At 39.2% G+C, this 9,747-nt stretch overlaps 1 protein-coding gene across 1 annotated transcript in view; it reads right to left on the bottom strand.

Moving 5' to 3' along the window:
- Positions 1-9,747, bottom strand: part of POLQ (polymerase (DNA directed), theta) — a 55,808-nt gene that overhangs the window by 24,057 nt on the left and 22,004 nt on the right. The window contains 8 exon segments of the mRNA XM_009330291.1: positions 297-934; positions 1,758-2,001; positions 3,510-3,634; positions 3,951-4,144; positions 6,514-6,642; positions 7,210-7,214; positions 7,559-7,763; positions 9,240-9,382. Of these exon segments, the coding sequence (XP_009328566.1) occupies positions 297-934; positions 1,758-2,001; positions 3,510-3,634; positions 3,951-4,144; positions 6,514-6,642; positions 7,210-7,214; positions 7,559-7,763; positions 9,240-9,382 (1,683 nt within the window).

Below are 9,747 nucleotides of genomic sequence, written 5' to 3'. Positions count from 1 at the left end.
AGGCATGCCTTCATTAGTGGTGGTAGGCTCTGTAAATAATCCTTCCATTTTATCTTTCCTCCCAAGATTAATTTCCCCCATCTGTACAGAATTTGAGACTTTATGAGTTATAGACCCTGTTTCCATAAGTTTCTTATTATTTTGGTCTGAAAAAAAAATATTTTTAGAGATGGTGGGGTGGAAAGCAGGTGGCTTTTGTATGTCTATGCTAAGCATATTTGAATCTTCAAGAAGTGACCTCTGCAGTTTTGAAGCAGTATTTTTGTTCCTAGTCCGGTTTAAATGCATGTCCGTACTCTTTATCAATCTAGAGGCTGAAGACTTTGTTCTCAATGTTGGTGTTTTTCCTTGTTCAGTAGGGAGTTCTGGAATCGCTCTCCTGGAATCCATCTTGGTTTTGACCAGAGAAATTCCTGCTACGTTTTCATTATCTCTGCACATATTTGGCCGTTTTCTAGCACTGTACACAACTTCATCATTGTCATCCTCTGCTTGAGCCTGTCTCCTGCCTGGGGCTTCACATTCAAATCTGGAGTTTTCTGTACTACCTCTTAGTTGCCTTTTATATCCTTTTTTAATATTTGATAAGTTTCCAGTCTGAGAACGAAGGCCATTACAATGTTGAACTCTACACCCTTTTTTGTTTAACAGCCTAGAAGACTCAGAAGACTGCTCTCCATTTGGTCTATGTAGTCTGTCTTCCAGTTCTGACTCTCTGCTGATCATAGAGGATGTATCAGACTCGAGAAAAGACTCTGGGTTCCACTGCACTCCCATCAGTGCCAAATCCTGCTGGAGAAGCCCCCTGGCTTCCTCCACAATGAGGGAAGCTGCTTCTCTTTCGGTTAAGCCTTTCATTCCAGCCATCCAGATACTGCGCACAGTCCGACGCTCCTCTGCTGACTCTTCATCTTCATCCACAGCCCTACGAACACTATGGGAAAGGTAACAGACAGATGTAAACTTTCATGCAGAAAATAACAAACGACACAAGGAGCTGGCACTATTCTGCTCTGCTCCCATTTCAATTAGCTTCACAGCTTCCTAGCTTCACAGAAGCACTATATCCAAAATACAATGCACTTAACAGGAAATAACTATTTCAGTTTTCTATATGTGAATTGATGTCGATGAAAGATATTACTGGCTGCATACCCCAGAAGCATTGCCAGGTTTCCGTGTCCAAACATGTACCCCAGATGAGTCTCAACTCCCTAACAGGGCAAGATCCAGGTCTGAATCAATCCTCCTCCATGCACTGTTTTCCAAAGAAAGGAAACTTCAGGAGCATGAACCAGACAGGTGTCATGGCACAGTCTGACATGTCACACACACAACAGGTACTTGATCAAGGAAGCTTGCTGTTGCACGAACATGAAAATCACAAGATAATCTCAAATGATACACAGTAATAAATCGTCAACTCATTTGATCATATGGTGGAGCTGCCTTTTAGAGGCAGCAAAAGGTCTCCAGAAAGCATCAACAATTCACCCGGGACTAAACAGTGCATTGAAAAGAGGAACAAGAAGAAAATTAGGTCTCACAAACTTATGCTGCAAATAAAAGATGCTTCTATTCATTTCAAAATAATCATGGAATGACTGTGATCAGTCACAGAGACCTACAAGTTATTTCTAACATGTTTGGCACCAAGTCCCAAAAGGTTGCCATATTTAATTACAGGTTTCATCCTGTAATCCTTCACCTTACAAACAAATTCCTTTACTTGACTTCTGGACTTACTGATTTCTCACCTTTTGAATGGTACTGAATTCTTCAGAGCAGTTGCCACATCATCAGGACTGGCTTTAGCAAGATCAGCCACTGTGACAAAGCCAGCATTGTAAAGCATCCTAGCACGCTGTGCATTCAGCAGAGACACTCGTACCAGGTCACAAAGCTCCCTATGAACCCCAAAAGTGAGGCGGCTCTGGAACTGGGAGAGCAACAGCTCCATGTTGTGCCAGCCCAGTCGATTACAGAAAACCGTTACCATTCCTGGAACACAGAAGTTACATCAATGTCTTAACTCCAGCTCCAGTTCTACTAAGCTGGATCTATTTTTCCCCCCTCATCTGAATAGGCATTCACTTTACATTTCTCACCTTCCCATTACTTAGAGAAACTAATTCATGTTTATTATAACTATGATTAGGTGCTGGTCTCGCAGAACTCAACTTAATCTAGAATTAACTAGTTGATCAGTGAGGTAGAAATTCTGAATGACAACTGCTTTTACGAAGACGCTAATCTTGAAAGTGTGAAGCACATGCATATCCTGTAACAGGATTCCAACGAACCAAACACACTGAAGAAAAGAAGACAGAAAAAATAGTGATGAGAGGCACTAAAAGAAGGCACAGATCTTTGAGGAAAGCCAGTACCGATGTCCATAACATCAGAACTTGGCCTGCAGAACTTCAGTTACTGAGAGTACCATAGGAGGTAGCAAAGCCTGTGACAAAGGTTACAACTGCAGTCCGCAGCACATGGAATGAGAAAAGAGCAGGGAAAAGGCAGTTTATTACTCACACATTGCATCTACAGAATATGAAAATAACTGAAAGACATGGCATCCCTCACTATTTTTTTAGTGATTATAGAATAAAACTTTTATCATATCTCTTAACTATATGTCACGTCAACAGTTCATTTTACTTCCCAAATTACTTTTGTTCCTGCACTAATCTACCTGATTGCTGAAAATGATTAACACTGGGAATAGAGAATTATGAAACTGCTACAACAAAAAGTTATTTATACTACCAGAATTAATTTAAACTACACTGCATCAGTTGGCGTGACCTTTTCATTTTGGGGCTTTGACTCATGCTGCAACCCACACATAGGGTTTTGCAAGTTGAGCTAAAACTGTCTTAAAAATTGAAGACCCACTTAGGGAGTAATGGAGGACTTAGGCAATAGAAAAAAAAAATATCTCAGTCACATGGTGGGCTGTTACTTCTACTCCTACACAGCCCTCTTAAGGAAGTTAAGTTAAAGGTGACAGCTATCTGACTTCTTGTTATCTGGTGATAAATGACCCAGAAACTACTCGCTCTGTTTTGAAAACTATAAACTTATACTTTCTGGCCAATTAACTTTGCAACCAGGAGAAAGCCATGCTAAGTCTTAGAGACCCCAAACTTTATCCATGCTGAAAGGTACTCTCTCCTGCTAAAGCAAAGCTTCAGAATGGACTTGTACTTAATCTCCATACTTAGTATTGAACAAACTATATTCCTGCACAGTCCACAGATGATTTCCACAGACCTCAGCATGCTACAGCACTGCTTGATTCCACTCGGCTGGCCCCCTTCCCACAGCACACTCTGTGGTTCCATCTCAAAGCAGGGGCAACCACAGATTAAGCTATAAAGCTGGAAGTGGTTTTACAAGACTGGTTGTTGTTAGTACCACACTGTGGCTATCTTATCCCCATATCTGGAAGGAAAGAAAACAGACTAGCCTAAGACTCCTGGGGGTTTTTTGCCCAGACAACTCACCTGCGTAGGTGGCAGCAGACTGCTGCAAGGATTGAAGCTGGCCACGACTACAGCCATATTTCTTGGTCATATCCTTTAAGGGAACCTCACTGATTAAATCCACAAGGGCAAGACTGGTGAAAAACCTGTAGAAAAAGTACAGGTGGAAATGAAATCATCATCCAGGGCACGTTAGTGTACATGGCAAAATGCAGTGATAGCACAGGACAGAAGAGTACTATAGCATAGCACACAAAAGAAACAGAGAAGATGGCTTCCAAAAACATCAGCACAAACATCTTGTGCCAGCAGTATTCTCAGTTCAGAGTAGACCAGGTCCAGGTTCTCTGAGCTATCAGCTCACTCAGCAAGAGAGCCAGTTCCTGAAAACAGACACAGAGCCTGTCCCCTCCACATGTTGTAGCTTCTAGTCTTTGCACATTCACACCCATTTGTGGCTACCTTTTGTGGATGGCCATTTGTCTGTGCTGTTTCTCTGTTTTAGCTATGATTTTGCCCTTTACAGAGCGAGCCAGAAAGCCTTCTTCAATCCCCACCAGCTCAGCCACACGTTTCATTGAGGCAGGTAGCTTCTCCCATAAGCAGAAAAACTGGTACCAATCAATTGTGGTCCATTCCTCATACACTGGGGTGACCTAAGAAAATAAGACAATGCAAAAAACTATTTTGGTGAAACAAACAGAACAGAGCACTGGGTAAACAAAAATATGGCCTAGGGAATGTGGTTAGAGCATCCTACACACTACTCTGAAGCACTGAGTCATAACCACGTACCCTAAAGAAAGTAAAAGCTCTTCTAACCTAGCTTTTTTAATATTTATACTGATGAGATCTGACTCATACAGGTACTCTAATGATTAAACAATTTGGAATCTGTCAGATTGCTCCCTAAATCCAAGCCACTAGAAGATTTTTAAGCTGCATGTTTATTCTCCTTTAACAAAACAAAACTTTATTCTTTTTTTAACAAAACTTACAGATATCTATCAGCCTCTTAAAACCACTAGCAACCACACTAACCACTGCCACAGCATCTGATAAAGCAGGACGGAACACAGATTTTGCCAGAACTCGCTGAAGCTTTCATTTACCTGGAGTACAAGAAATCTCAGCTTTTATTAACACTAACAAAAAAGCCATCCAGAGCATTCACATGCTTTTAGACAGGAAACCAATTCTGTTGTCGTTCAGTCAGCACAGAGTCAGTTTCAGTATGAGGAGACAAAATGTCTTCATATCTGTATCGATATACTGCAGGATTAATTATTTTGAAATAACTAACAGTTGTTGGGGAGCATTTAACATAATACAGAATACCAGATGCCTACGTAGTTGTAAATCATTCATGCCCCCTTCATCTGCTGAGAAGAACAAGAGTTATTAAGGCGGGGGATTGTCTTTTGTTGTTTGTTGTTTTTTTTCCTTTAAAGAAAACTCTTTTCCTAGCTAGCAAATACTTATTTGTTTTAATCAACTTTCCTAAAATACAAGGTCTTGGAATTCAGTCACATATTTGTACAAGTAAAAGATTCAAGCCTAAGAGAATTAAAAAGCATTATAGCAGATAATTTCCCTGTAGCCCATAAGGAACTCATGGAGAACAATTCTTAAAAAACAAAACAAAACAAAAAACCGCCATCAAAACTAAACAAACCTTCAGCCTTGAAAATGAACAGACTTGCAAGAAAGTATTTTAGGCTAGCTTAGGAAGAGAATGTCAAGAACATTTTGTTCAATAGTGTATTTCATTTAAAATAAAATAACAAGCTGCTGCAATTAAAAAGTACAGGGTAAAAAAATATATTGCCATCACTGTCTCTACCCCAGAACATGAACAAAATTCATCCTTTTTTTTTTTTTCTGTTTTGGAGATGCAAATAAGGAAAAAATTCACTAGTGCATGACACAAAACAGTCCACTTTGCCTAGTAGAAATACAACAAAATATAATGTGGTCCTCTAAAACAGAGATATGGGTACATATGGGACATTAATAGATCCAAAAAAAAAAAAAAAAAAAAATTCTACAGTATCAGCAAATAACTAGGTTAGTGAACACAGCAAGCAGATACAGGCACTTTCAATCTCTTGCCTCCCCCTGTCCCCTAGCTCAACAACTCCCGTAACCACAAGCATATTCTCCTTGGAGTGAACTTTTTTTTCAGGCATGAAGCCCAAATTTTGCCTTTGATTTATCAGCCTGGTAAAGAGAATACACTTCATACTTAAAGAGGCTAAACACAACTGCCAAATTTCGGATGATGATTGCATGATGGGCCTCTGGCAGCCGTGAATCCTAAGATGTTCACTGCAACTCCATCTTGTTTCCTCACTAATCTTCACAGGTTGATGGCTTCCTCTCCAAAGGTCTTAAATAGCATTGCTTAGCTTTTTAAGTGTACGTGCACATAAATCTTGACAAACTTTGGGACACCTTCCCTCAAAAGATGTATCACGCTCCTTCCCTTAGCCCTGGCAGTATCACCAGGCAAGTAAACTAAATCGGAGATGAATTTCACTGTTACGGAACCAAAGAAAGGCCCACCCATAGGAAGAAAGCAGTGTAGTTCTCTGAGGCTTTTTGAAGGCAAAATAGATGCTAAAAACCCAAAAGTTTTCTGAGGCTCCAAAAGTAATCTGAGATGCAGCCTGCTGATCCCAAACACACAACAAAACCAATTTGTTTCATCAACTTCAAGTGTCTCAGAAAACTTACCATTATCCTACACCCAAAACTTACAAAATTCTGAAATCTTTCAAAGTCAGGAGTGACAAAAATGGGCTTAGATGGACATGCAGCACCTCCCTACACAATAGACACTATGGGAACAGACTAGTTCTGAAGAACATTCAATTTAGAAACTTTTCTTCATGAAGGATAAGCTAAGTAAAGCACAAAAAAAAACCCCTACGTTCATGGAGCCCTCAAGAACTCTGCACTGTGCTTTCTCTCCTTTCCTTAGTTTTGGCAGCACAAAATACAAAACACAGAATGAGGAACCTACCAAATAGACAATATGCAGATCGTTCTCTAGAACAAAGCTTTTCATAGCTCGCTGCAGGTCAGCAAAGACTTCTATGGCTTCAGTTGGTGAAAGATAAGAGGAAAGAGTTAGGCATCAAAATAAATGGACCTTTTTTTTTTAAAAAAAAACAAAAAAAAAAAAAAAAAAACAAAAACAAAAACCAAAAACACATAGAGAAACATTTAAGTGCAAGTTTATATCTCATTTTCAGGTTGCAATGTATTTTATAGATGTCAATTCTACTAACTTTTCCCAACTGCTTTTTCAAGAAGAAATAGCATATTTCCCCATTCTGAAGACAGGAAAATTGAAACAATAAGTTTAGACTTGCCTAAGTCTAAACTAGCCTTTTTCAGAGGTCAGATCACAAGCTCGGATCCCTCTAACTACTCAGACTAACAGTTCTGATAGCTATTTGAACAAAAAACACTGGAATCCCATCTGCCATCCTGCCTAGGAGTTACCTTTTTGCATATTTCTTTCTTAGGAACACCAAATATCTTCTATCATCTTTTCTTAAAAAGAGATACAAATTAACCTGTAATGGGGATTCTTACTATTACTGTACGAGTCTCATCCTTAGCCATTTTAAGAAAATAGCCAAAATCAGGAAAAAAAGTGCAACCATGTACACCAAGCAGTTCTAGAAGAGACTTGCATTCTCTTAGAATGTACTGGTTCTTCAGAAAGACAAAAATCATAGTCTACAGTTAATGTGTACAAATCCTGTAGTAAAAGTATGCCTTGTTTAAAGATACTTTGGGAATTTGTAGACTAGGATGTATCAGTCTTAGAGGCGATGTGCAGAGAGAGGCCTTCCAAGAACACCACATGCATGCAAAAAATATTAAAGCAGGTATTAAAGACACCCTCCAGAAAGCTAAAAAAATTCTTGATACACACGATTCTTTAAAATAAAACCAAAAAATGCAGTGAAGTCCTCATTATAAAGTTACATTGAACATCTACCCAGCTGCAGAAGATTTACTGATTCAAAACTGCTAACTGCAATCACTGAGAACACCACCAATGTTACCTTTTGCATCATTGCTGGAGTCCAGAACCTGAATGAATTCATTTTCCAGAAGCCATGCCACACAAGCCTCGATAGTTCCAGTCTGCGCTTTCTCATTTCCCCACTTGCTTTCTTTCAAGCTGGATGCAAGAAGAGTGCAAGAAGCGTACATCTGCACGTCATCTGGAGTGTTGGCCACTCCCCCCACTATGATCTGTTGAAGAAAACTACTTGTTCATATTGCCAGAGAAGCAGTAGGATGGAACATCAGATCAGAGAATCAAAGAGACTGATCCATCGTATATCTAAGTTTTAAAGAACAGGTACGAAGGGGGTGAACATGAGGCAAAGCAACTGCCAACCTTTAAGGTCTTTTCTTGGCAAGAAGTTAGACACCTTAGGTAGAAGTAAGAGGACTAAACTACGGGAAAGAATGAATAATAAAATCTTATTTTCATAGCAGACATATGCATAGTAGCAATTTAGATTTGAGACTAGCCCTAGGCATTTTGCTTAGCCAACACTGTGAAATACTTTTAAAAGGTTAGAACACAAGCTTCAATTTTCTGAAGACAAAAAGCAAACCAGGAAGGAGGAGTTCTCCTAAGGCTCTTCAGCATACTGAAGTTTTCTCTTAATAAATGTGAATGCTATACCCCATCATTATCTTCCTGATTGAGAGTGATTTTTTTTTTCCCTTGGATTTTGTTTTTGGTTTTCTGTTTGGTTTGGGTTTTTTTTCCACATAACTGCTTTTTCCTTGTGAGTCATTTCCATGCATGTCTTCCTTGAGATAGCAAGGTGTTTAACTAAAAACTTTCTTTCATGGTTTCAATGGATTTTTTTCATGTTATAAAGCAACACCACCAGAAAGGAACCCCCATCTTTTAGATAGCTTTTATGTAGAAAAACGCATTTAGAAATTCCATTGGTCTGCTAAAAATTCAAAACCTATGGAATCACAACCAAGTGCTAAGTATCACAGCAGTTTCCACAAGACAGTAGGAGTGGTACAGCAAACAAACTGTATTTAAAAAGTCTAAGCTCAGTTCAAGCCCAAAGCAACATTGGAAAAGAAGATAAGCTCACCTATGTGGAATAACACCCTTTTGGTCCTTTTTACTCCTGTAGGAACCCTACAGAGGAGGGCAGGCTAAAGGGAGCAAATGGGGTACCACACCTGTTTGTTTACCAAAAATGTATTTACAAAATTTCAATCATTTCTGTGCAAAAGAGGTAGATAAGTTGAGGAGGGAAATAAGGGACTCTACAAGGTTCTACAAATGTCATTATGGATTAATTCAGTCAACAAAGCCTCTGGGATTAGTAATGTACAAGTATCTCCCAGTTAAGACTGTCAGGTCGCACATGAAGTTTAAGAATTACACTTATTTATGCCTGCAGTTTGAGTATATCTAAATGCAAAAGCAAAGCTTAGTAACTCCTGTTTGACTGTGCTCACATCCTCATCTGCAGCAAGCAGAGACTGAAACATACCAAACAAAATGCTGAATACTGAAGCAAGCAGGCAGACCCAAGTAATTTTCTTCTGAAGCTGCTTGGGTTGACAAGGGAGGAAACAGAAGAAAAAGAAAGTGCACAGAAAACATTTGATGGTGTCACAAAAGAAACCATCCTACAATTACAAGAGTGCAAGCACGGTTCTAATTCCTCTCCACGTGTCCTGTACCTCAAGTATTGCTCTTTTCATGCTAGAAGCAACACCTTCCCCTTCTCTTCTAAGCAAACAACTGCAAACAGGCTTGAGAGATCCCTGAAGTAGAGCAGTTCCTTTTGATTTTTCTGAGGGCTTGCAAACTAAAATGCTTTCACCTGTTGGAGAAAAGAAAAAAAAAAACCACAAAACAAAACCAAACATTAATGATCTTAATATTGCATCTTAGCACTGTAACAGCTACACAAAGTTCATCAAGGACATATTATTGGAATGGAGAACTGTAGGTATTTTTGAAAAAGCTGAATAAAAAAAAAAGAAAAAAGATAAAAAAGATAAAAACCTTTGCAACCTTGAACAGTGTATATCCATTGTTATGTAAGAACTCCACAGATGCATAATACTTAAGAACTAAAAGCTCGGAGCAGAACAAACTTCAGTGTTACATTAGGCTGGTCAGGGTCTTGCCAAAGCAGCTACGAAGCTTCCATAGCCTCTCTGTGCATCTGCTTTGCTGCTGAAC

Source organism: Pygoscelis adeliae, unplaced genomic scaffold (genome assembly GCF_000699105.1).
Source record: "Pygoscelis adeliae isolate BGI_AS28 unplaced genomic scaffold, ASM69910v1 Scaffold120, whole genome shotgun sequence".
In the NCBI taxonomy this organism is placed as follows: Eukaryota; Metazoa; Chordata; class Aves; order Sphenisciformes; family Spheniscidae; genus Pygoscelis; species Pygoscelis adeliae.
This window is presented reverse-complemented; position numbering and strand designations above follow the sequence as displayed.